Genomic DNA, 25,753 nt, shown 5'->3' with positions numbered 1-25,753 from the left:
TTAAATTATCGTGATGATCTTAAAAATGATACCAAACCATATTTTAATGAAAACTTTATTTAATTACAATTAATGAGAAATTTTTTTCTATTTATGTAAATATGACAAAATTTTAAATGTTTGAATGTATTATGTACATATACACAACTTTTATCGTTTAGCAAGACATAATTTATAATTATATTACATATAATTGAATGTATAATTTTTTTTCCAAAAAAAGTGCCCTTGTAATTAAAAAGCTATTTGATTTAATGCACCATTAATTCATGCTCAAAAAATAAAAAATCTTTAAAAAAAAAATCTGGGATTGTAAACACAAACAGCATTATCTTATTCTTGCATTGCACGTACATGCTTATTGACGTCAAATGTAGTACTACTTACCGACATAAAATTTTAAGATTTAAATTTTATTCAAATAGATAATAAGATTAATCACGAGAAAATAAAAAATTATTATTATTATTATTATAATTATGATTAAAAAAATAATATTAAATAAATTTCATTAAAATTAATATTTAAATTTAATTACTAATATATAATGAATTCAATCATATCAAATGGACACTAATTATTATAATAACCTTAAACCATAGAGTTTACTTCTGAGAAGAAAAAAATAATTTACCTAGCACATCTTCGACTAATATACATGATTAAACTAAAGGAATAGAAAATTGTTTAGCTTTTTCATGCCGTCGAGGTACTTTTTCCGTTTTTAAATATTTATTATATATTAATTTTTATAAAATTTAAGAAAAAAAATTAATTTTAATATTTTTAATATTTTTTATAAAATTAAAATTTTGATTTTTAATATTAAAAAATAAAAAATCATAAAAAATAAAATATTAAATATTAAAAAAAAAACGTAAATTTAAAACATAAAAAAAAAAAAAAGACAAAAGGAGTAGTATATCTGCGACTCTCGGTGGTGTTGGTCGGTTGCTTAGTACATATCCTACTTCCGGTTAAAGAGATTGTTCTGGCCTTTTCAATTTTTAAAAACTAAAGGGTCGTAAACTGTTCTACAAATATGTCATGTACCATGCCAAAAAGCGGTGCGGACCAAACTCACTGCACCACTCGTCCATGGCCGGTTGCCTCCTTGGGTCTTTACTTAGAATTACAATTCCAAGGGTTGAAATTGAAATTTAACAGAACTTGGAATTTCTCACTATGGTTGATTTTACTACCGTATTTTTGCTAAAAATACGTATTTATGGCATTGTTTTTGTTTTACATGATTTCTTATTCATCAAGAAAAAAAAAAAAAAAGGAAATAAAACTAAAAAATTAACCAAATACAGAGTGTTTTTTTTGGAAACTTAACGGATTGACTTACACGCGCCAAAGCGCAGGAGCGTGAAACAGAGATTGTCATTATTAAACCTGAAAAACACGGAACCGTGACACCTCTAGTCTCTGCCCAACGTATCTTCTGACTGCCTTGTCTGTCAAGTAAATAAAAATAAGATAAGCAGATTAACTCAAATAACCAACCAAAATTTCAACTTTTTTTTTTCAATTTTTAAAGGACACCCTAACCAACCACTGTATCCTCTTCTCTTCTTAGCCTCTCTCCCTTGTCCCATAAAATCCCCTTTTCTAAACCTTTACCCATTTCTTTCCCTTTCATAGCAGCCTCAAAGAACCATGAAGCTCAAAAACAAAGGTAAGGTATACCCATCTCCTTCTTCTTCATCTTCTTCTTATTCTTCTTCTGGGGAAGACTACCTTTCCATTTTGAAACTTCTACCAGCTGCCATTTTGGCTCTTGCTTCAGTCCTTTCTCTCGAGGATCGAGAAGTTTTAGCTTACATGATAACCAGGTCCCTCAAAACCACCACCACCAACTCTTCTTTAATCTCTCAAGATTATTCTTCCAAGAAAAGATCTTCCAAGAAGCCACCATCAACCTCCGCCAATCTGACCCAAAAGAGTGGCGCTGCCTCCCATAAGCCACCCGTTTTCGATTGCGAATGTTTTGATTGTTACACGAGTTATTGGTTTCGCTGGGACTCTTCTCTAAACCGTGAGCTTATCCATCAAGTTATTGAAGCTTTTGAAGATCATTTAACCAACGGGGAAGCCAAGAAACCTTCGAAGAAAAAAAGCCGGCCCCAAAGAAGGGATGGTAGCGGCAAAACGGCCACTCAGGTCCCCGATACTCCGGTTGTTGACGTTCTGCGTCAGCCCGACTATGAAGCTCCTGTCTTGGAGAGTTCCACCGAGGAAGCCCCGGTTTTTACTGATGACGTCATTTCAACGGGTAACGATGTTAACGAAGAGGTAGCTGAAGTGGCAGAAGTGACCGAAGAGCTTCCCGTAGCGGAGGATACTGATGAGGAAGTACGGACAGCGGCAGCGGCGGCGACGACAACAAGTAACCACAAGGGTTTGGCTAGGAAGGTGTTACCGGACGTGTTAGGATTATTCAATTCTCGTTTATGGGGTCTTTGGAATCCAAATGTGTAATTTTTAGTTGTTCTTCCCTTTTGGGGAATTTTTCTAGACTTTAAAAATGAGAAAAATTATATTATTAAAATTTTTTTTCGGTGGTGTCAGGTATACATCGGTGCCCGAATCCCTTCCTTTAATGGCATTTCTTTTCTTTTTATTTGTATTTCTACTGTGCCGGCGACAAGTCATTTTCCAGGTAAGAAAAAAAATTGTTTATAATTTGCTTCTCTTTTCAGTTTTGGATGATATAACAATTTCAAATTTCCTTTCAATTTAATATTTTCTGCTTAGGAACTAAGTTTTGTATAATTTGAAAGAGTGGGGGCCATACGAATACTATGATTTAAACAGAGATAATCCCTTATTTATTTTATCCGGCGCTCCGTTTCCTGAAAGTCAATATATCAATATGCGATTTTCTATGTTATCATTTTGATTCCTTTTGTTGGGAGTACTCTAGGGAAATAATTTGGGTGCCCTTTTTTTTTTTTTTTTTTCTCTCCAAAGGCCCACTAATTTAGTTTGGTGCCCTATAATTCAGACGTCTAATAAAGTGGGTTCTCTTCCCAAAGTTGCCACGGTTTTTTTGGGAAAACACTAGGTTCTGGTAGGGACGATTGTGTCCTTTTGTCAAATTGAGTTGTGATAGGGCATCCTCCTTTTTTTTCTTTGATCTCCATTTGCTGATGCCATCACAATCTGGGGGTACCTTTTTTTTTTTTTAAATTTTATTGACCATAATAATGGAGTATTGGGGCTTTATCAATATCAAGTGTTTAAGTGCCTAATTAAAGTCGATTAATGATTGTTTAGAGACTAATAAATTATAGAGATTAGTTGTTAAGTTATTATATTTAACAAAAGGGTTTTATCCCTAATGATAGGATTGAAGCTAACCCTCAATAACCATTTCTTTCTTTCAAAAGCACCTTTGTACCCAAAATTGGAGTGTTTTTGTGTTAGGCTTGTAGAATGATGGGGTGCATATGTCCCCAGAGATAGAATCACCTGAAATTCATGACAGTAAATCTTCTTTTCTTGATTATGCAGCGGGGAATGAATCATAAACAAAACAGAATAGATGCCAGACAATTATTTTCAAACCCAAAAAAAAAAAGTTGAAGATGCTTGACAATCCTAAAAGAAACCTTGGGGAAATGTGAAACACGATGAACAGGTAGTTTGAATGAAAAGTTAGGCCAATCATCCAAGGAAAATTAATGTTCACTTTCCCTTCTATATCTTACTAGTACCGATTTTTCATACAAGAGTTTTCATCTTTGTTGTGATGTTGGGTAATGATACTGTTATTGTCCATGTAACTGGAACAATGGGGAATAACATTGGAGGTTTTGTCCCATTCAAGTTAGTTGCCAACATACCCTATCCAACGTACATGGTCATGTTTAGATCCGTAACTTTTTATTTTAAAAAAATGGCTAAGGGTAAATTTCGTGGGACACTGGATTGTTTGTCTCCTCCCCTTTTGTTCTTCCTCGAGCCTGACAAATCCCATCACTGGGGCACCCAGACCCATCTGCACATTACCATCTTCATTTTTATTCAGGAGTGGGGGTGGGGGTATATTGAAATTTGATGACAGAACCTTTAAATCCTTCATCAAAATCAATCATCACATCAATTCTGAAGAGGGATCTCGAGGCAAAGCTTTTCCTCTTTACTGATATTTCCTTCCAACTCATATCTTGATTGCGAAAATGCAAGACACGTATCTTTGGTAGGCGATGAGATCACATCTTCCTGTTAAAGTGAGGTGAGGGAAGAAGTAATCAACATAGATTTTGTGGTCCAAAACTAAGTTGATAAACCATTTAATCTCACGTGAGAGACCAATATTAACATTTTCTTTGCTGTTGATGATATGGCTTTGTATGATATAAAAAGCAAGAAAAGACTGAGATATTTGTTAAAAGGTTGATTTATTGAAAATCTCTTTCTCGTGGACTGGAAAGGTGTTTGACAGTGAAGTGCCCAGTCCATATTAGACTCCCAAGGAAAAATACAAACTATGGTTAATTGTTGATAATGTCAAGGTTAAAGAGTGAAAAGCCAAGACAAACCAAAATATTTGATGATTTTTTGCTGAACAGTGTCATAACATAAAGTTATATCATTCACTCCAAAAAAAAATCTACTAAGAACATAACAGGCTGCAGCAGATATCTTGCTCCTTCATGGCTTGCTTTTTGCATTCACTCCAGAACAATATAATATGAAACGACATGCAACAGCTCTTCATTACATCACACTGTTTACCGTCTAGTCGGTACTGAGTGCACAAGCAAAAAGATACTGAGGAACAAGTGGACTGAATTGTAGTTGCTATGGTGGCCAGAAGGAAAAAGAGAGAAGAGAATAAACAATCAGTTGCTACTGGGACAAGCCTGAACCAAAGCTGATTGGCCTGAAGACTTGAGGTGGGGTTATATTGGTCTTGGTATATGTGCCTAGTCCATAATCTACAGTTGACACTCCTCCACCAAGTGCATTCGATTGCATTTTACTTGCAAAAGAAATAATTTTTCATTGCCTAATGATTTGAATTTAGAGGCTCTAAATAAAATTCTCAAAATCAAAGTCACTTGATTGTTTTTTTCCCTGCATCATGTTTCCTTTTCCTTGAGTGGAAAATTCCAACTTGATTCTCCATAATGAATTCCAGTGTTGAAAACTTAGCATCTGAAGCAGTGTGAGAAAACTGTGACTTCTAAGACAAGGCAGATTCTAACTCTAAATCAAGGGAAAGTGCAGACTTAACCGTTAAAGCAAGGCATAAAATTTGTTTAGGTTCCACAGGAAAAGAAAAAGTTGTGCTTGGAAATTCCACAATTTAGCACCTGTACTGCAACTCAAAGTTAAATTGAAGATGAACCTCGAGTATCCGATGCCGATAGTGCCCCAGCACAATGACTGTTATTTTTTATCCTCCACTCCCGTAGCACCTCCATTTTTTCACATCCCAGCTGCAATTTACAAAAAGTTAAAGGTGAAACAAACAAAAGAGTTAGATTCAGAATAGACGTCCCAGTTGTCATGATAAAAATTGCCAAAAAATGGGGCCAATCGGCTTTTAGACCTGAGAAATCATTCTAAAAAATAAAGATAACTACAATAAGCAAAAGCTAGGAACAAATTTGATCATCATGAAGTAGTTGGTAAGATTATGAAACTTGATAATCAGTCAGAATTATCCAAGAATCATAGGTTCAATCACTCTTGAATTTTAACATGACATGCAAGTTTTTTCCAACAGAAAATATGTGATTACACTGTGCACCAGTTATATCTACTGAGAATGATGAAAATGTGGATGAAAGAATTTCATCCGTGCTTTAACCATACCCTAAGAAGAGAACCTATTCCTATATAACTTAAATATTAAATTAAAAAAAAAATTTCATCCATCTTACGAGATGCATTGCTTTTTAACTGTGACTAACATTCTCCACCCATTGCCATTCAATTGAATGGATTAATATTAGCATTTTCTTTTTGAATTTCTTTTGGGTGCAATGAAACAACAAAATCCAAAACCTCAATTTAAGTACAAGGCCAAACTACTAGATGCCTTCTTCAAGTTAAAAAAGAAGTAAGTGCAATATAGCTTTTGATAAGGCCATATCTAACAAAGTAGTCTATGAGAGGTGTTTTACGTGGTCTAAGGAAAAGCTTAAACCGTTTTCCAGAGAGTAAATAGGGTAAGATGTCATATAAGATCTCATATATAAAATGATTGCTTTGCTACATTCAGATATTAATCAAAGTTGCAATAGCACTAACTTTATTTCTTTTTTGACAGACAAATGCATTGGTTCTTAGGGGGGAAAATGCAAAGCAATCTCTTTTCAGTGATGGGAAAAAAAAAAAGAGTAGACAACATACGATACTTTTGTTTTTCAACCGGTGAGATTATGTTAAATTAGTCACCAAGAAAAGAATGATGTCTGACTTGAACTTAAATAGAAACAGCTATTCAGCTGAAACTTGAATATTCATTTATTTAACTCCACATAACTTCATTTGCTCATTGTCAGAATTTAAATCATGCAGTCAAACTGCCATTTCACATCACACAAGCTTATTGAGATTTTTTTTTTTCAAAACTAAAAAATGACCTCACCCATTAGTTCTAAAACCTTTACCTTAGCCTTACCAACAATGTCATATGCTCCAAATGCAGGCTTGAGGTTGATCTTAGAACTTGCATGTATTTGTTGTCAATGCAGTTGGCTCCAGATTAAACATGACATATAAAAATCAATAGTAGATCAAAATATTATCAAACATGACATATAAAAATCAATAGTAGATCAAAATATTATCATGTAATCAGAAGTGAAAAAAGAGGTGGGACCCGTGATATTAATGGTAATGAAACTGACAACAAGACCCATATGTGACTTATGAGATGCTGAGCAAATTACAATTGCAACAGAGGAAGAGTAATGTGCTGAAGAACAGGTAAAATAAAGAGAGTTAAAATACTCAAGTGCTTGTTCTTGGCATGAAGAAGCAACTGCTGAGTCAGTGAATACTTACATTCTGGATGAACAGAAATTTCCCCAAGGAAATTGTCAGTTAGCTTTTGGCAGGTAGTAAATCAAATTATAGAATTAAAATATTAAAGTTGCAATCAAACTCCCTAAGAGCTTGTAGCATTGACCGACATATTTTCTAACCTTTTGCTGTTCGTCACTTTTAAGCTTTAACATGAAGAGTTTAAAAATTAAATTAGATACATTGAATGCATGATGTTAGCAGCATCCTGTATCAATGCTTAGTCAAAACAGGCAGCCGTAACCTCATTTTAGAAATAATGCAAAAGGCGAGAGAAACTTTAACCTAAGGAATAGGACCCATCAAAGGAAACTAGCAACCTGAATACTTAAAAATGTATAAAACCTTACTTGTTCTCCTTGTACTATAACAAAGTTTGATCACACAAGCATGAAGAAATGTCTTAACAGTATATTTCTTTGAGCTTTTAAACCATCCATCCAGATTTTGGGGCAGTTTGTCTGTGCAGTAGTTTAACATATTCCAGGACAAAATGAGCATGAAAAACCAAATAGAAAGTCTTTTGCACTATAATGATATAAAGCATGGGTTGTCTCTTAATTGATTACCAAATACAAGTCAGAAATGGCGGCACCCTTTGCCCAATCCATGACCATACAAGTATGTGGCAGCAATTCACCTGTTTCTACGATCCACAGGAGAAGCAGAGGATCATAAGGACATACCACATTTGGATTATTGAGGATCAAAATCAATCATAGTACAGAATCAACATCACTGAACACCAATTCAACAGTGTTGAGTTATCCTGATTCACCATATGCACCGCTTGCTTGACACTATCTATTTGATTGATTCTCCACTGTTTTGGTTACAAGAATCTTCTATTTAACAAAGAGAGAAACTACAGACCCACCTTTAGTAAAGCTAGAAAAAATGGAGAGTAAATTAGTTTTGTGACAAATATACCATAACAATATATCCACCATGAATTCACATTGCAGCAGGGGTCTATGCATTCAGATTCAATATAGAAAACAATAGGTCAAACAGGGATGAGAAAACCTTTTAGCGTCTTCCAAGCTGTCAGTTTCCATCATGTTTGAGGCATGAAATTGTCCCAACAGATTGTATTCTAGTTTCATGTTGGCTATGCAAAACGGGATAGCACAGAATTTCGCCTGAACCTACACGTGTAGTATATGATCATTTCTTAACACGGTTACCTAACATACCATTTCGTTCTGTCAGAACCATTTTTCATTTCCGGAGTATTTTATTTTGTCAGTGTAGGTAATTGTTCTTGTGCATGACCATATCAAACACAACACTCCCAATACGACCAAAAGGAAAATGAAAAAGAAGGGAAATTACATATTAGTTATCCTATTGAATTAGGGGCTGATGACTTTCAAAGTTGATTTAAAACCTGGAACCACTAAAGCTGCACAAACATACATATAATTACTCTATACTCTATACAAATATAAGTATATAACCATGCAGGAAACACCATCAACAGCTAGTAGACCAAGTCATTTAGGAAGTATTCAACACTTGAACACCCTCTATTGTTCTTATCAGCACCATTCCATGAGTTCATCTATTCAATGGAACATCTTGTGATTAAGTAGTTGCTATACTAGTCATAAAAAGAGAAGCTACTACAAACTCAAATTTTCTATATTTCTTAAACAATTAATTATATAGAACAATATTATTCAATCACAACCAAAATATCTTACATTCATTTCCAGCTTCTAAATATCAATTAATTCATTTTCGTTACTATTCTGAGTTTGCAATAGTTTTATCAGTAATTTGGATGCTGTATCACATACTCTCTCTTGTACAGCAAAAAAGGAAGTACTAGGACAGCCACATGAAGAAGGAAATACCTTTCACTATGAGCATTACTGAAATTTTGATTAAAAGATATTAAAACCTTGGCCCTTAACATAGAGCTAGCAATGTCGAAACCAAAACTGAAATGCAGGTAAGATATTGAAGTTTCAATCAAGAAAGAACTGATCCACACCTAACCTGCTAACCAGTTTCAAACTAATAATGTGCCTTCCAGTTTCTTCTGATTTCTTAGAATTTCCATATTGCAGAGTTCTACACCTGCCTGGACAGTGCAGTTTCAGCACCAACTTCGTATTTTAATTCATTGTTTTGATTGTCCTGCCTCTTTCAGAGATTTTATCTCATTATAATCATCTATGACTTCCTCACACCATTTTCTTTCATGTTTACTTGATACACCATCAAATTCATACCAACCAGCCTGTTATATCAACAACTTAAGAGCAGCACAACAAATCTGCAAGTAGAAGAGAACCATCACTTGTGGGAGCACTGCATCAAAAACTCAAGAAGACCAGTACCTAAGCAGATCATATGTGATCATCATTGTATTTAGATTTATTTTTGAAAAATTGTTGCATGTTTAGACAGAAGAAGGATTCACAAGTATCATCAAAATCTATAGATGATACCATACTACATGGTCCAAGCACCCATATCTCTTGCTCCTTCCTTTGAAGAAGAGTGAAAGTCGTTGATTAAAGCATCATAAAAATAGAAACAAAATGAAGGGCCACAAATATCGAACGATAATACATCTCTATGTTTGCTCCTTTTACTGCATCCTTCATATATTTAAAATGTCAAGGTACTTTATGTAGAAATCATGGAATTTAGAGATTAAATTTCAATGAAAATGATCTTGTAGAGACACACATCCAGATATTGGAACATCAAAGAGCAGTTTTTTCCCATCTCCATGACTATTCATTTTTTTAAGGAAATTATATGAATTAACTGCAGGAGATAATCAATGATTAAAAACATTTAAAATAGCAGTCACAAGGTAATAAATTTAGAACAAGCATTCACTAATAAGCATGGAAGAGCAAAGTAATGTTAGACATTAGTTTCTCTTTCACAGTTACTCATTCAGGCAATCCAGAAGATGCAAGTACTGTTAAAGCATGCTATGAAAATCTATCTATAGATGAGCTTTACAAAATTAGAGGCTACAGATAAGGAACCTCTACTAGAACATAATTCACAAATATTGTTATCGCAGTTGTTAATTAAAGGTTTCGCAAAGATTTACCAGTAGTTGCGGGTATCATAATTTGCTACTCAACATCTATGATATTTGTACTCGTTCACCAAAAATGGCTTTACTACATTTGTCTCTCAGTGATAAACCCTTTATTGTTTTTCAGCACAGTCATAACAAAGTAGCTAGCAAGATACACTGATTTTTTTTGAGGTCAACAGTCATGAACTTGATGAGGCCTGCAGAAATACATATTATAATGGTAATGACAGCGAATCTGTACAAGACTGGCTAAGAATGAAAGCAACTTCAACATTCCATAGAACTGGGAAGTATTGAGATCACAAGCCATGAACTTTTGTTAATGGTCGTTATTTGGCTATGCTTGAAAGTAGATAATGGAGAATTGTTATTAGTAATCACCATGCAGAAGTAAAATCTGATTATGAGAGGTTAGTCATATACAGTGGCAAATTAACAATATATTAAATGCAACTAGATTTATGAAACATAACATGTGAAGAAATGTGTAGGTGAAGAGTTAGATTTTAGTCATACCTGTTGTGGTTAAAAGCTAAATGCATGTTTTCTATGTTCCAAAATAATAGAATTAACTAGAATATCGGGAATATCAAGTGGATCCAATTGGTGACTGCAAATTGAAATTCTTTAAGCAACTTCAACATTATTGTAATGTATTGTATATGAAGATATTTATTTGAGTAAATTATCATTTATTCTTTTCTATCACACGATGGTCATTCAGTTAGAAAACCCCTCACAGTAGCGGACCACCAAGGAGCATCAGGCAGATGTTCTTTTTGAATCCACAATGAGAAAAGATATTCTATTGTCATATTACATTTGAACACAATGAAATCTGACAAAATAGTCTCCGCAGCCCCCACTAGTAAATCTGACAAAATAGTCTCCGCAGCCCCCACTAGTAAAGCCAGGTTCTTCCACCAAATACCAAGTAAACCAATTATTGTAATAATGATAATTAATTCATCAAAATCCAAACCAAAAAGGTGCATGCAGATTTACATGTTGGAAACAGTGGTAACTTACAACATGGCATACTTCAACTTGATGATCTGTAGAATGTGGCATCTTAACTTACAGATTTAATGGACATGTGAGTGATTCATACATGCCACCATAATAAAGATTTTTAAGTATGACAAATCATGCAAACAAATAAATAAATAAGAAACAATGAAAAGAAAGAAAGGAAAAAGTCATAAACCCTGTAACCCGCGATGAATATGAACATGAGTGGATGGCTTATATAGAATTTTGGTCTCCTGGTGCGGAGGACCCACTCTCCATTTGGCTACATGATGTGATCTTGATAATTAATAGCCAACCCAAATCTTGTAATGATCTCTGTGTTTCTCTCCAGCCATCTTTATCTCAGATGATAGAAGGCTTCAAAGGCCTAATTTATTTCACATTCATAAACAGTTCATCATCTAATGGTTAAGTAGATACCCACCCCACACACCATACACAACAACTGGTCAAAGTTGATATCCTAAAGAGAGTGGAGATGAAGGTATACACCTTTCGGTTATGCCTGGTGAAAGTGATCTTCCTCATTCTATGGGCTGAAATTTTCTCTTTTGGATGCAGTTACTTGGTTGGATGCACCGCAAGTTCCGCCAAAATAGCAGTGAACCATTCAAGGATTTTGCCATTGGTAAGTGTCATCCTGCCATATAGCTTTTTCTACTGAGACATTTACATGAAAGATGCAACTGAATGGAAAGCTATAATCTCTGAGTCTTAATCTCTGGTCATGAAAATTATGCAAACTATAATGGCAATGCATGACTGATTATAGATATGCACAAGAGGTTACAGAACTATCAAGACCTGAAAAGTTGGTGCAAATTCGACTTCATGCACACGAATCACAAAGAACTTTGAACAGCATACTCTTCATGCTGTTCACTATGATGACTGGAATATAGGCTTAAGATGAACCAAAAACGATCTATATAACGATAAATACATAGTGATTAAATAAATATAAATCCTTCTTTTAAACTAAATGCTAGAGCATGGGTAAGGAAAAGTTATCAATGTTGTCTCTGCCGAAATAGTATGCTAGAACCTATTCTTCCATATAACCTCACCATCATCCAAGTTTTTCTTTAAACATTTTCTGTGTCAGGGCATTCTTGTAATTGTCTGACAGGGCAATCATCACTGGATGACCAATTTTACTCAAAGCCGAACTATGGCACCAAGCCATTCAGACAACACCAGAGAGACCATCTTCGAAAGTCTTTTGCCGGTGTAGAAGCAGCGCAGGTAGAAGAAGAAGAAGACTACGAAGAAGATTCATCATCAGCAATATCTGACCTATTCCACGGTTTTCTTGCCATTGGCACACTAGGTTCAGACCCTAACATTCCCGATCCATCAACACCAACATTTGCTATCTCTGTAGAGAATATAACTGAAAAAGAAACTGAAATAACAGAGAATGAGCTGAAGCTCATTAATGATGAGTTGGAGAAGGTTCTGGGAGCTGAAGCTAAAGAAGAAGGCTGCAATGACTCATCTGGAAGAAACAGTCATGTCAGCACAGGAAGAAGCAGTCATGGCAGTACAATTACACTTAGTGGAAAGCCAATGGAAGGTCCGGATACCAATGGGAATGGTACTATGGTTTGTCCACTCCAAGGTTATCTTTTTGGCTCAGCAATTGAATTATCAGAAACAACTGCAGTGGCAAAAAAGGAACACAGGACCTCACTTGCAGAGCTGTTTCAGAGGACTAAAATAACAGAAGAAAATTTTGGGAGTAAATATGACAAGGAGGAGAAGCGAACAGAGAAGGAAGGAGATAAATCTGCAGTGCACATTATGAAAAGAATGCTGAAGAAAAAAATGCTCACTGCTTCTAGGAGCTCTACTGCAGCTACCAGTGGAAATATTGATTCTGCTTCGGCAGAAACAAAACTGCAGAAGGTACGTTGAAAAAACATAACTAGATCAAACTTCTTCTTTTCAGGCCTTTGCAGGATCATTACAAAGTAATAGTATGTTAGTAACAAAGAAAATTTTGTGAGTATAAAATTCAATAATTTGTATGCTGTGACTATATGATCCTAAATGTGAACAATGACAAATGCTGGCCAAGATAAAGAACCAAATTGAATGGTCAGCATATCAAGTATGTGTTAACAAAAGTTTTCTTTCTTCCCTAGCTTTCTTCTGCCCTTTCTTCTCTCTTCTTTATTTCAAGATTTACAAATAATTAGCAAAACAGACCATTGGTTTTGAGTTTTGATGAATGTACTTAAGATTCTGATGATGAAAAAGACTGAATTCCCTAATTCCCAGAAATGTGGCGTGTAGATCTTACACATGTTCCACAGAAAAGTTCATCCTGAAAGCTCAACAGCCACAAATAAGCATGACAAGCCCCAAAAGAATGAGAACAAGAAAGGCATCGTCTATGATGGAGGACATGAGAATGGAGGTCATATGCTTGCAGATGAGGACATAATGATATTTCCTCAGAGAGCACTTTCAAAGAACGTGAGATGCTACAAGAGCCAATCTAACCCACCTCAGTTCACACTTAGCTGCAATGATTCAAATGGGAACAGGGAGTGCTGGATCAAAACAGATGCAGACTGTAAGTACACACACATTTGACATTTTCAATATCCATTAAGAAAGCCTGTCATGGACCATCTAGAATTCATTGATGAAATATCATACTTGTCCGATTTGTTATTAGTTTCTTGATTTCTTTCCAAGAATATTTCATTGTTTTCAATAGCTAGTTTCCCTAATTGATATCCTACTATGGATGATTATAGCCATGCAACAAAACCAAGTGGCACTTCTGATGCCTTGTGATCCTTCTCGCATAATGACTTTACAGTAAGCATTAGTGTCAATGTGTCATCACATTTTAGCACATGGAATTGAATACCAAAAGGCAGATGCAGCAGTCAATTGTTTGTGACTGTTACATATATATATATATATATATATTTATATGCTGGTGTGACTATTTTGAGTTTTCAAAATAAATATCCTAATCCCGTAAATTTATTTGTGTTTGTAGACCTGGTGTTGGAGCTGTAAAGGCAGAAGAAACTTTCAAGTCTGGTTTTCCAATTATCATCCCCAGTTAGTACGAATGAAAATTGATGGTGTTCCCTTTGCTTGCGAGAGTCTCTATTATTAGTAATCATTAAACTGGTATTTGAGAGTGGCTATTTTACAATAGAGCTTGAAATAAATAAAGGAATAAAGGAGGCCCTCCTCCTGCAGCCTACAGGTGAGAGTGCTTAATGTAAAATTATAAGACATTATCGCTTTCCTACCAAACATATCTCAATTAGTATTGGAGTTCAGTTACTTCAATGTCTCCTTAATTATAGATCAACAGAAAATCATAATATGCTTGAAGCAAAACACAGCATTTAACAACAGACAAACAGAAAGCTACAAACAAATGTGAATCAATCTGCTTTTTACTTTCTTTATAACATTTTCTACATGAAGTACCACAAATTAGAACCAATCCGAAAATAGTGACGGAAAATAATGCAGAAAGTGTAGCCAGAAACCCAATTTCTTTTTTGTTTTTTTGCCTCTATTCTCTTTTGCATATTTCCTAACCACGTCTGCAACAGGAAAATTAAAAATTTGGGAGCACCATTAGATAGCTTAACAAAGAGAGTGTAAAAAAAAAACAAAGTAGTGGCTTCAAAAGAAAAAGGAAAAAGTCATAGCCTCAAAAAGAGTATATACCCCTTAGTTGGCTATAGTTCAAGTACACTGTAGCTATTTTAAATGCTGGGAAAGTTGCAAATAAACAATAACACAGGGAAACAAACAGAGGGTAGCGCAAACAAGTCTTTGCAATTGTAAGTTCATCCAATGGCAGTTGCCTAACGAAAATTCATTGAAGACGCCAAATAGAAACAGCCCATCGTATTTAAGCCTTTAAATTATATGTAATAATTCACCGAGTTTGCTGCAACTTCACATGAAAGAAAAAAAAAAAAAAAGGTGGCTTACCTGGAAAAAGGATTGAGTGGCCATTGTTTCTGGTTTGCTTCTTCTCTGTCCGGTTTCGTTGTCAGTTTTTCCTTTGTAGTCAAATGGTCAATTTCCCAAGAACTGAAATTTTGAGGGAAATTGGTTAGGTTTTGGAAATCAAATTCAAGAGTCAAGGATTTACCGCACAGACAAAGGTACCCCAGCCCTGGACACCATTTCTGACTCTAAACATCTATGTAGTCTACAAAATCTTATGAGTTTCTTCTTTAAACGGACCATTGTCATTGCCTTTTTTTTTTTTTTTTTCTTGTACTGCTTGGCTTTTCGTTCCTCCCAAAGGCAACAAAGGTCTAAAATCCGCACCCCTTCCTTGACTGCACGAAGAATTATTAAAATTTTACTTAAATGCCATTCATTTATTCTTATATTTTAATTAATTTTAATATTGTTATTATTAAAAACTAAAAATCCAATACTTTTATTTTATACAAAAATTGAAAGATAAAATAATTGTAAAAATAATTACATTTTAAGTTTAAACTAATTATCTTATAAAAAGTACTAAAAAGGAATTCATTGAAAAATAAATCAGTAATTATGGAACTGGGAATTTAGAGAAAAAATCAAATGAACATTTATTTCCTTGATGAATTAACCAGAATTCTTATACAGACCAATAGAATGTGAAGAAGTAAAAGGATCAGAACTGACGTATGGTATGGGTAATGGCAAGCTATGAGGCTATGACATATCCTAGCATATACCATCCATGTAATTTACCAACAATTCTTGAACCATGCCTCTATCTGGCATCCTTCCCGCTGCACCGTATATGGGTGCTAGGCCTCCACTTATAGGGCCTGGATTTTCTTTCACCTGCAACAGACATACATAAAGGAATCAGCATCAAGTTCCGATAGAACAAAAAATTTCTCTAAAATACAGTAAACATGCTTTATGTCGCTGACTATCGTCGAGCATACTATTCATGACTTGGTATTTTCAGTGAAAAACAGCTTACAGTTTTTACAGCTTCCCTCAAGTCCTGGAGGAAGGCATTAACAACTGGCACATGTTGAAGAGTGATACATATATGAATGCTGATTCAACAACATGGAAGAAAATAATCAGTCTCCAAGAATAGACATTGCTGCCATGGTTAAAATGATTCTAACTTTAAGACAAGTTGAAAATGAAGAATGAAACACTACTGGTATTTATATAGAAGTTAAAATTCACAATCAAAGAAACATCTAATCAATGGAATCAAAGTGAGACCACTTTATAATTCATTTCAAATGACCAACTAAGGCACTCACTATTAAAAAGAATTCGATCCGATAAGAAATAAAAGAAAGAATAAGGCAGAGACTGCTCACCTGTTGGGTCTCTGTAAGGCATTCAAATGCCAACCTTTGCGAGACATGATATCATTGACTTCAAATATGTCCAGAACAGCAGATCCAATTGCCACAATTGTCATGTCTGGCTTTCCAATGATAAACAACTCAGGAATCTCCTTTATCCTGCATTTAAAGTGGCTGTTATTCTCCATATCTGAAAATTAGAGAATTCCGTAGAAAATGTGAAACGAATTCGAACCCTTTCTGTATCATCTTCGATACTTCCATGATCTTTCTTGTATTCTCCAAGTAACCTATGGTTTGTCAAGAAACAATAATCAGACAAAAAAACAGAGCACCTGAATAATTTAACAACAATGTCGGTAACCATTTCATAGCTTCAGGCATTGCAGACTAAAAAAGCATTTTGCTACCTTCTTGTCCCAGAGACATCATTGCTGCCCAAGCTCCAGCAATCAATCCTCCAGGCCTGCTTCCAGCTATTGTTGGAGAAACATAAAGCCCACCTGACCACTCAGTAACTGTAGCATGTACAAAAACAAAACAAATTAAGTACAATTATAAAGCAGAGAACTGCTAAGCATTCCTTACATTGCAATTCCCCTTCCCTATCCCCTTAGGCTTTAGCCTCCCTTGTACCAAAAAAAAAAAAATTGATTGTAGCATCCCGAAAATCATTTCGATGCACTATCTGCTTTAAAAGCTATCCTTCCAATTATAATAAATTAATGCTTTACAGTCTCAAAACAGCCTCATATTACCAAATGTTTTAAATAGCCCCAGACAATCAGAAATACTAGAAATAGTTTTAAATCATTCAAGACTCCTAGAAGAAACTTGGCTGCCTCCTTTTTAAACGTTGAAACAGCCCTAAGCATTTCCCATCCCCTTCCTTTTCCACATCAAGTTTATTTCTCCTTTTCTTTTTCCTTGATAGCAAAGATTCTACTTACCAGCAACAAATTGATGCTGTTGGAGAACAGTCAGCCAAGAAATCCAGCCATATCATTTAGTAGCCACCAACCAAGATGCCATGAGAAGAAAATCAAATCATTAAGAACTTGATCAGAAGTGTTTACACATACATACATATATATATATATATATGACAAATATTTAGATAAAATCTAAAACTTATGCTGTGTTACCAGAAAATTAGTCTTGGCATTTCTCATGTAGCTTTTGAGGATGCAATATGCATACCAAAAGGCAAAAACCAAACCAAACAATAATAGATAATACGCAATATGTAAATTGTACATAGAATTTTCAGCTGTCAGTGGATACATACAGCACAAAATCTCCAATTTAAGTTTTTACTTCAGCAAGATAGCAACTATATGCAATCAAATAGTAGAGCCCAAACGATGTTCCATGTTGTTCAAGGATAACTGATATCTACCTTTCTAATGTCATGATTTCTGTACAGAACTACACTTGTTCCTTTAGGAGCCAGCCCATATTTATGCACATCCACTGACATTGAAGTTACTCCCATAATAGTGAAATCAAAAGATGGAATTGGGTACCTAAGAAGAAAAAAGGGGAAAATATTAAGAATTATACTCCCAATAATACTTTTTACAACAGTTCAAAAACAAAACACTAATATTTTCAAATAAGCATTCATGTATCTGACAGTGAGAAATTTAAAAAAAAAAAAAAAAAACTCAAATCAGAATCTTATAGCATTTGATAAAAAATCACTACAGGTAGTCCATGCAAGGCATATGCTAATTAAGGAAAAGTGATGATTCCACACTAAGATGAGAAAAAAGTGGCAGCTCGAATAACACAAAACAGTTTCCTAATGAAATGGCATGTTGTAGCTGGTTATACAGATCACAACATCAACTCAATGGCGTGAAACAAATCAAGTTGATAAATTCATTCAAAGGGAAAAAAGTTTATGTCAATCAATGTGAAGACATTTTTTCCAGAGAAAGAAACCTTAGCATGTTCAACAACTGCATAAGAAAATAGACGACTCCCTTACAGAGGGGAAGAAAAAAACTCTCAACTTCTTCAAAATAGAGTACATAACCTGTTATCCATTGAACATTAAAACTACTAAAAGCAGGCTGACATCTATTTTTGAAAACTTTTTACTAATGACCTGAACAAACAGTTAATGAGGGAAACAGGTATCAAATCAACAACAGAGAACTGCAAGCCTTTAAAGAATAAGAACCAAAACAAAACAATGACAACTACTATTCTAATGTTTTAGTCCGTGCTGAAAAGATATAAAGAAAATAATCCAATACTACTAAGAGTTCAGCTGCACATACCCAAGTTTACGAGCAAAAGGCAATACAAAGCCACCAAGACAAAGGTCAACATGTAAACAAATTCCATATCTATAACCCAATTTACCAAGCTCCTACAAGAAAGATGCCATATTTTCTGAATAAGAAACCAAGTAAAATATAACATGAACAAATTACATTTACAAACTTTTCCTATCACATTGAAACATGTAATGAGTAGTGGCACACCTCAATAGGGTCAATGATGCCATGAGGAAACCCAGGTGCAGATCCAACAATCTGCAGTATCACAAGATTCTGGTCAGGCCAACTTAATAACAAAGACCCCATGGTGCATACAGAATACTGGAAATAACAAAGGCATGTATACCAAGATTGTGTTTCTGTTAATATATTGCGCTATTGCTTTCACATCTGCTTGAAATTCCTTATTGACAGGAACACGATGCAGCTTGATGTTAAAATATTGCGCTGCCTTGTCATATGCCGAATGTGCAGATTCAGCTATTATCCTATGCTTGGGAATAGGATAATTCAAATTAATAACAACAGGATAAATAAAAAAACTAATGAAATTATTGAAGTAAATATCAGGAAACACATACATTTCTGGCCTTGTAATCCCCTTCTTCATCTTCATATAATCCCGAGACGTTTTCACAGCTAATAATATACTCTCGGTTCCTCCTGATGTCATGTTTCCGCATACTTCTCCACCAGAAGCCTTCTCTTTACTGCTAAGCAAAGCAGCTGTCATAGCAACCACTTCAGCCTCAAATCGTGCCACACTTTGGAACACATCCAAATGTAATGGATTGGTATGAGCAAACCTGAAAATAGTCTACAGAATTTTTTAAGGATGGGTAACCAAAAGAGTAGGGCAGACCTGAATTCCTCAAAGTTACTATAAAAGAATTAATAGAAATTTTCACTGACACAAGAAAAAGTCAATGAGCACACTTCTTGGAAAACCAAGATAGTGTCAACTGATTCTACGCAACTTCCAATTCATCTACAACTCTCTCACCAGTGATATTTAATAAATCAAGTAAGTTTAAAGCATTGCAAATAATAACAGATAATAGATGATCTTCTTGGAATATAAAACAATGTTAAATTTCCAGTATCTTACTAACATTGAACATGCCTCGTTGATCAAAGAAAAATGCCCTTCAGATTCATTTCCACCAATGTAGCTGGACCAAGTAAACCCAGAATTTTATCAAGCTCAATCACAGTTCAACAAAAACTGATATTTATATTTGATGTAGAAGAAAATAGACACAATATTTCCAAGCCAAAATTATAAACATACACTGTACCAGAGCATTTTCCTTGCCAATCAGCATCCTTGCCCTTTTCATCTTTCATTTCCTCTATAACACCTACTCCTAAACCTGTGGTTGGCAACTCCATCCTCCAGTGTTCTCTATTGGATTTGCTACCAGATTGTAACTTATCCACAACCTGCATTGTTCAGCAGACCAGTACATGTACCAAATTATATTCATGCTAATTTCAAGATGGAAAGATTTTAATCATTTAAGACAAAACGTACTAGGACCTGATTCCATGAAACATAAAATGCATAAACAAAATTTTAAAAATAAAGTTGCATCTAGAGACAATATCAGTATTTTAGTTCTAGAAGCAAGAACATAAGAGTGTCTGTGCAACAACTGTAAAACGACAAGGACAAGCATTATTTGATTTGGGCTATACCTAAATATTACGCACTTGTGCAGAGTTTCATCCATATGGGGGAAAAATACAATGATCAAAAGAGTGTAAGAACCACTTAGCTTCCACTAATTGGCTTGATAAACAAAACAACACCATTACTGGTGTCATTCAGGCTTCAGCCACTCTACATTAATTATCCAACAAATCAATAATCATGCTTAGTTTAAACGAAGACATCGTATGTTTCAATCTTGAAAAAATCAAACAAGCAAACATATGCTACACTACAGTTTCACAACCCAAACTACAAGCATCTTATCTATTTATAAATTCCTTATTAAATGAATGAAAGGTAGGTAAAAATACTTTGCAGAGAGAAAATTCTAAACAGCACCTGTTACTATAACTGTAATAACTGAAAATCCTATCCAGTTATTGACACTGAGAAAGGCCAAAATCATAGTCTATGATGGCAAATAAATGCAATTGAATAAATCCAACCAACTCTATAGCACCATAAAATGCGAATCATAAATGCATTTCATCAATCAGCAGGTCAGATCAGACAGTGAAAAACAAATACATGGAATTCTCCTATTCACAGGACCACAAACAATAGTAGCAGTAGAGAAGCAGCCAGATTTGAAATTTCTATGAAAAAATAACAACAAACTAACAAATGCATTGAATGCAACTCAGCAGACAAGTGTTAAATGCTTCCAGTTATTCCTAATCCAATTATACTATATATTCTTTATTTATTACCCAAACCAAAAAAAAAGAAAAAACAATTTTCTAATGTTCGCAACGAATCAAAACTAACCATTAATCCACAGTACGGAGCTTATATAACAAAAAAAGATCAATAAATCTGAAAAATTAAAAAAGAACAAGAAAAAGAAAATTAAATATATCTGACCTTCTGTTTCTCCGCATCAATATAACTCTTAACACCAGGAACCAGCCTTTTTTTTTTTTTTTGGAAAATGGAAAACAAACAAATTGGTCAATGAAAATGAAATCTCCGCTCTGAAACTTTAATCAAACAAAAAATTAGTAAGTTCGATAAAAATTACTTGATAGAGCTCATGAAAAAACCTAGAAGCGTAGCTTTGAGGCCTTTCTCGTGAATAACGGAAAGAAACGACTCAAGTACACGCGCGACGAGGAGAGTAAGGAGAGGGGCGAAGAGCAGAGCCAGAGGTTCGAATTGTGAAAGGAACGAATTGGCGGAAGCTCGGATGCGAATCAAGAATGAGTTAAACGAAGCAGAAGAAGAAGAAGAAGAAGAAGAAGAAGAATCCATTTTTATTAATTCCTAATTCACATGTAAACCCCAATCCTTGTCTCCGTTTTAAGAGGGTTTGGTAATCGCGTGCATTATACGTTCCTTTACCTTTTTTTGGCAGGTTGGATTGATTGCGTGACGTTGCCTCACTTTATATTAATAATTATACATTTTATATTTTAATTTTATTATAAAATGAATATAATAATAAGATTAATTAATTATTATAAGATCAAAAATGTGGGAACAAATAATAGTAATTTTCTTGCATATATTATTTATGCAATACAATAGTAAATTTAGTTTTGGAGTTGAATAGCAGGGCTTGATCCCTTAAATGGGCTAATCATAACATTTGTATGCTCAAGGAGTGAGGAACCAATGATGGCATTAATGGCTGACTCAGGTTGGGCTGCCGACGGCTCATCAAGAAGTGGATCAAATACTAGGTGTTGGAATAGCTATAAAGGCTCAGCCCTGATTCTTACATCTCAGCTCTAAGAAGATGTGGGCTAGAAAATTATTATACTAGCATGTTGTATTTTACACTTTCTGTTAAAAATGATAAAAAAATAATTTTAAAATAAAATTTTAAAATAATGTAAAATTTTAACAAAAATTATATATGAATTTGAAAAAAAAATGTTTAGTGTTCAAAAAATTAACATAAATTATGATATAATAATTTTATATTTTCTATATATTTAACATGAAATATATATAACATTAATATATAAATTGATTGACACAGTATAAAGTTTATTGTATTACTAAGCTTTTTTTTTTTTTTGATAAATTTTGTGAAAGTTGAGAGATGTCTCAAAATGTTAGGGTTGGAATCAAACTAGTCCTAACAACTATACATTGACGATTATTGAAAAAGGTTAAATTTTATGGAGGGAATTAGCGCGTCCCCTCTCATTAGGTCACACATGCACTGAATTCTTTGGCGTGAATATAACTCCACGTTCTTAGTCAAAGTATGAAAATACAAATATGGTTTACGTGGGAGGCATAGTTTCCAAGAAAGGTTATTCAAGCATACCTTTTTCTCCAGAGGGAAGTTGCAAGCATGAAAGCGCCGCGTTCAGCCTCCAGGAATCAAACCTATCTAAAACAAACTAAAAAACAAAAAACATGACAACATCAGTTACGCTAGATTGATAGAAGTATGACGGCATTAATTGTAAGATGGCGAAGCTTCCTACCACAGTTCCAACCAAAAGAATGTTAATAATAGTCTTACTCAACTTTGAATCAGTGGATTGGCTTTGGCAGGTGATACCAAACTTTCTCGTCATCGAGCAGCGGATCTCTCGTTTATAATGCTTATGTTTGACTACCAAAAATCAAAATATTTTATAATAAATTTACGTAATTTTACCCAAATAAAAACAAAATTTTCTTTCTGTTGGCAATAATACTATATTACTTTCCATAACATTAAAGCTACTTAGGCTTATTTGGATTCAAACCGTTTTTCATGAAAATTTAAGTAAACTGCGCCGAGATTCAATTTGGATGTTTAAACTGTACGGTTCGATTTTTTTTTTTTCATTGGTTGTTTTGGGTCCAGTGAACCAACGCTGGATAACTTTTTTTTTTTTTACTTTTTTACCCTTTCAATCGTATTGAAGAGATAAAAATATTTTTATAATTTAATTTAATTTTTAAATTTTTTATTTAAAAATATAAAATAATTTTGTTAACTAATACAATAAAAATATTATTTTTTAATTATTTTATTAACAAATTTATTATTTATCATAAAAATAGTTTATTAATTATTTATTTATTTTATAAATATTAAATAATGTAATTTTTTTATTACATTCAAAATTTAATTTAATATCAGTGATGATTATTTTTCTTCTCATCATAATTTAATTATTATCATTACTATTATATATTTTTATCATTTATTTTAATCTCATCATTACAATAATTTATTTCACTTCTATCATTATTTTTAATTTCCTCAAAATTAATATTATTATCCATAAATGGACAAATATAGAGCTTGTAAATTACGCGACCAAGGATAAAGTAGTACTCCAGCCCCATTTAATGGCTGCTTAGCGTTTAGCTTTCTCCTTTTTTTTTTTTTTTTTTTAAATTGAAACTTCCAGGTATTCATATCAAAGGTGGTCACTATCGGGCCGAATGGACAAAGTTTATATATTTCAAGTACTAATTTATATATTTTTTAAAAATTTAAATAAAAAAAATGTAATTAACTCTTCTATAAATTAACCCTACCGACTTTCATTACCTCACTATTTTGTGAGGACGTTATTTAAACTGTATTGCTGCATCTACCTTCGAATTAACTTACATCGGAGAGTTATCACTTTCAGTAATCAATTAATAGTTTGAATTATTACAATGACGATTGATAATGATGACGTGAGAAGCCAATAATGTGTATTTTTTTCTTTCGGATTGAAGAAATATACATAAAGTTAGGATAACGTTAGCATCAAAATGACTGCAACCTAACAGCTGACTAAATGATCAGAATACACCATTTAATACCTCAAAACAATACTACATCTAATTATATCGTTGCTTGTAAGCCGACTGCTCTTGATTTATCTTTCTTCTTCCCCTTAAAGAAATTTTCTTAATCACATCGAAAATCATAGTATTAAAATTTTAATTTCGTAATCACAAGAACATTAACTATTAATATAAATATAAAGAAAGAAATTTGTGATATATAGTTAAATATTTCATTTTTATTTCCATGTCAGCATGAATGGATGGTACTAATATTTTTTTTAAGTACATAAAAGTTGTAAATTTTAAGTATAAAAAATTTGTAAGGATTAAAATTTAAAATTTAAGTTTATTAAATATTATTTTTTTAAAATAATTCTATAAATAGATATAGATAAACTCCAAATTTAATTCACTCTTAATAATAATATCTGTGCAGTATTGCAGTATTGCTTTGCCAAAAAATTCTTTTGTCCTTTACCATATCAAAAACAACGGGCTGAAACCGAAGTAGATTTGGAAGATTTAAAAACGGTTGCTTTAAAGAAAATTTTTTATTATATTTTTTTAATAATTATAGAGTTAATATTTATATATTATCAATATAAAATTTTAATTACACAAATTATGTTAAAAAGATGATGTATGTCTATTTTTTAATTATATTTTTTATATTTTTAAATGTATTTAAAAGACATGTATTATTTTTTTAATTATGCTTGTATAATTAAAATTTTACATTAATAGTATATAAAATATTAAATCATTATTATATTACAATAAATTAATTTAAATTTTAAATTATATAAATTTTATTAAAATATTATTTGAAACTAAAATTGATAAGTAGCACTCTTATATAATTTTTAATTATGATTGAATAATTATAGAAATAAATATAATAAAAGAAATTGCAAGTGAAATGCTCTTCTTCAAGCGTTGCGGGCAGCGGGGCAGTATCTTTTAGATATGTAAAGTTGCAGGTTTCGGATACAAATATATACAATTTTTTTTTGGAAAATTATGATTTATGGGACTCAATAAAGGGGAAGGGCTGCGTCGCACTTTGTAATTTTACCATTAAAAATACAGTAAATAAGAAAAATTCAGTGGTCAAAGAGCCTCAAGGTCTTACCTCTCTCTTAGAGAGAAGATGGTTGAAGTTCAACTATATTATCCTATTTACAGCGAAGCACCTCCCTGCAGGAAAGAAAATCACAAATTTCTGATATGTAATATATGTGCCTCATCACACGCTTTAGTTGAAGCAATTTTATTTGTGTTTTAAAATATATATTATATATTTACTCAGAATTTCCAAGAAAGTTTGTTTGGTGAAATACAAAAACACAGCAGGCATGACAATAACATGTGTGCTGTATAAAACAATTTTCAAAATCTAGAATGAATGTTTGAACACTGATTGGTCCTCGTGTTTCCAATGTTCCTTTCAACAATATTATCTCTTGGAAAATTAATTAAATGCTCAACGATTACAGATCATATAATAAAGACTGAACAATAGGTCAATTTC

The 25,753-nt window shown here is 33.3% G+C and overlaps 3 protein-coding genes across 56 annotated transcripts; 2 read left to right on the top strand and 1 right to left on the bottom strand.

The window, feature by feature from the left end:
- The first annotated feature begins 1,516 nt into the window (after positions 1-1,516).
- LOC149520160 (uncharacterized) lies at positions 1,517-6,417 on the top strand. Of its 3 annotated transcripts, none has more exons than XM_089753682.1 (3): positions 1,517-2,480; positions 2,575-2,665; positions 6,290-6,417. In XM_089753682.1, the coding sequence occupies exons 1-3, from the start codon at positions 1,663-1,665 to the stop codon at positions 6,395-6,397; spliced, it is 1,017 nt and encodes a 338-aa protein (XP_089609808.1). In that variant the 5' UTR covers positions 1,517-1,662; the 3' UTR covers positions 6,398-6,417. The 3 variants fall into 3 exon arrangements, with proteins under 3 accessions (XP_089609808.1, XP_089609815.1, XP_089609817.1); XM_089753689.1 differs by lacking the exon at positions 6,290-6,417 and adding an exon at positions 3,520-3,606; XM_089753691.1 differs by lacking the exon at positions 6,290-6,417 and having other exon boundaries at positions 1,517-2,577.
- LOC111318017 (sphingosine-1-phosphate lyase-like) lies at positions 4,533-21,759 on the bottom strand. Of its 50 annotated transcripts, XR_016333238.1 has the most exons (26): positions 21,509-21,759; positions 21,352-21,397; positions 20,065-20,216; positions 19,886-19,945; positions 19,355-19,579; positions 19,120-19,261; positions 18,978-19,028; positions 18,771-18,862; positions 17,882-18,008; positions 17,433-17,448; positions 16,893-17,000; positions 16,718-16,772; positions 16,495-16,641; positions 16,137-16,215; positions 15,827-15,991; positions 15,404-15,489; positions 15,134-15,235; positions 12,988-13,051; positions 12,220-12,812; positions 11,645-11,792; positions 11,328-11,519; positions 10,130-10,317; positions 9,047-9,331; positions 6,633-8,195; positions 5,328-5,453; positions 4,533-5,169 (listed from the first exon to the last, which is right to left on the bottom strand). XR_016333238.1 is itself a non-coding variant. In XM_022920629.2 (15 exons), exons 1-15 carry the CDS (start codon positions 21,736-21,738, stop codon positions 15,869-15,871), a joined length of 1,653 nt encoding a protein of 550 aa, XP_022776364.1. In that variant the 5' UTR covers positions 21,739-21,759; the 3' UTR covers positions 15,726-15,868. The 50 variants fall into 50 exon arrangements, 1 of the variants encoding a protein (XP_022776364.1); XR_016333258.1 differs by lacking the exons at positions 11,328-11,519; positions 12,220-12,812; positions 12,988-13,051; positions 15,404-15,489 and having other exon boundaries at positions 6,644-6,720; positions 7,398-7,508; positions 7,617-7,687; positions 8,074-8,195; XR_016333222.1 differs by lacking the exons at positions 12,220-12,812; positions 12,988-13,051; positions 15,404-15,489 and having other exon boundaries at positions 4,533-5,453; positions 6,633-6,720; positions 7,398-7,508; positions 7,617-8,195.
- Positions 11,503-14,467, top strand: LOC111318020 (protein LAZY 1-like). 3 transcript variants are annotated; one of them, XM_089753668.1, is made up of 5 exons: positions 11,503-11,636; positions 11,714-11,780; positions 12,282-13,060; positions 13,451-13,733; positions 14,172-14,467. In XM_089753668.1, exons 1-5 carry the CDS (start codon positions 11,631-11,633, stop codon positions 14,189-14,191), a joined length of 1,155 nt encoding a protein of 384 aa, XP_089609794.1. In that variant the 5' UTR covers positions 11,503-11,630; the 3' UTR covers positions 14,192-14,467. The 3 variants fall into 3 exon arrangements, with proteins under 3 accessions (XP_089609794.1, XP_089609792.1, XP_089609800.1); XM_089753666.1 differs by lacking the exon at positions 11,503-11,636 and having other exon boundaries at positions 11,656-11,780; positions 12,258-13,060; positions 14,172-14,313; XM_089753674.1 differs by lacking the exon at positions 11,503-11,636 and having other exon boundaries at positions 11,700-11,780; positions 14,172-14,313.
- Positions 21,760-25,753: the final 3,994 nt, after the last annotated feature.

This window comes from Durio zibethinus, chromosome 2 (genome assembly GCF_047325235.1).
Source record: "Durio zibethinus cultivar Kanyao isolate XHJ-2024 chromosome 2, ASM4732523v1, whole genome shotgun sequence".
Lineage (NCBI taxonomy): Eukaryota > Viridiplantae > Streptophyta > Magnoliopsida > Malvales > Malvaceae > Durio > Durio zibethinus.
The sequence above is the reverse complement of the archived record's forward strand: the minus strand, read 5'-3'. Positions and strand labels throughout refer to the sequence as shown.

Bases quoted from the DNA above. Each gene is read 5' to 3' on its own strand.
- LOC111318020 (XM_089753666.1), top strand. From the start codon at position 11,708: ATGCAGTTACTTGGTTGGATGCACCGCAAGTTCCGCCAAAATAGCAGT. The intron at 11,781-12,257 runs GTAAGTGTCATC...TTTCTGTGTCAG, and splicing joins ATTCAAGGATTTTGCCATTG to GGCATTCTTGTAATTGTCTG. The intron at 13,734-14,171 runs GTAAGTACACAC...TTGTGTTTGTAG, and splicing joins GATCAAAACAGATGCAGACT to ACCTGGTGTTGGAGCTGTAA.
- LOC149520160 (XM_089753682.1), top strand. From the start codon at position 1,663: ATGAAGCTCAAAAACAAAGGTAAGGTATACCCATCTCCTTCTTCTTCA. The intron at 2,481-2,574 runs GTAATTTTTAGT...CGGTGGTGTCAG, and splicing joins GGTCTTTGGAATCCAAATGT to GTATACATCGGTGCCCGAAT. The intron at 2,666-6,289 runs GTAAGAAAAAAA...CTTTTTTGACAG, and splicing joins GGCGACAAGTCATTTTCCAG to ACAAATGCATTGGTTCTTAG.
- LOC111318017 (XM_022920629.2), bottom strand. From the start codon at position 21,738: ATGGATTCTTCTTCTTCTTCTTCTTCTTCTTCTTCTGCTTCGTTTAAC. The intron at 19,262-19,354 runs GTATGTGTTTCC...TCCCAAGCATAG, and splicing joins GGGATTACAAGGCCAGAAAT to GATAATAGCTGAATCTGCAC. The intron at 18,009-18,770 runs GTATGTGCAGCT...TTTTCTTCTTAG, and splicing joins CCTTTTGCTCGTAAACTTGG to GTACCCAATTCCATCTTTTG.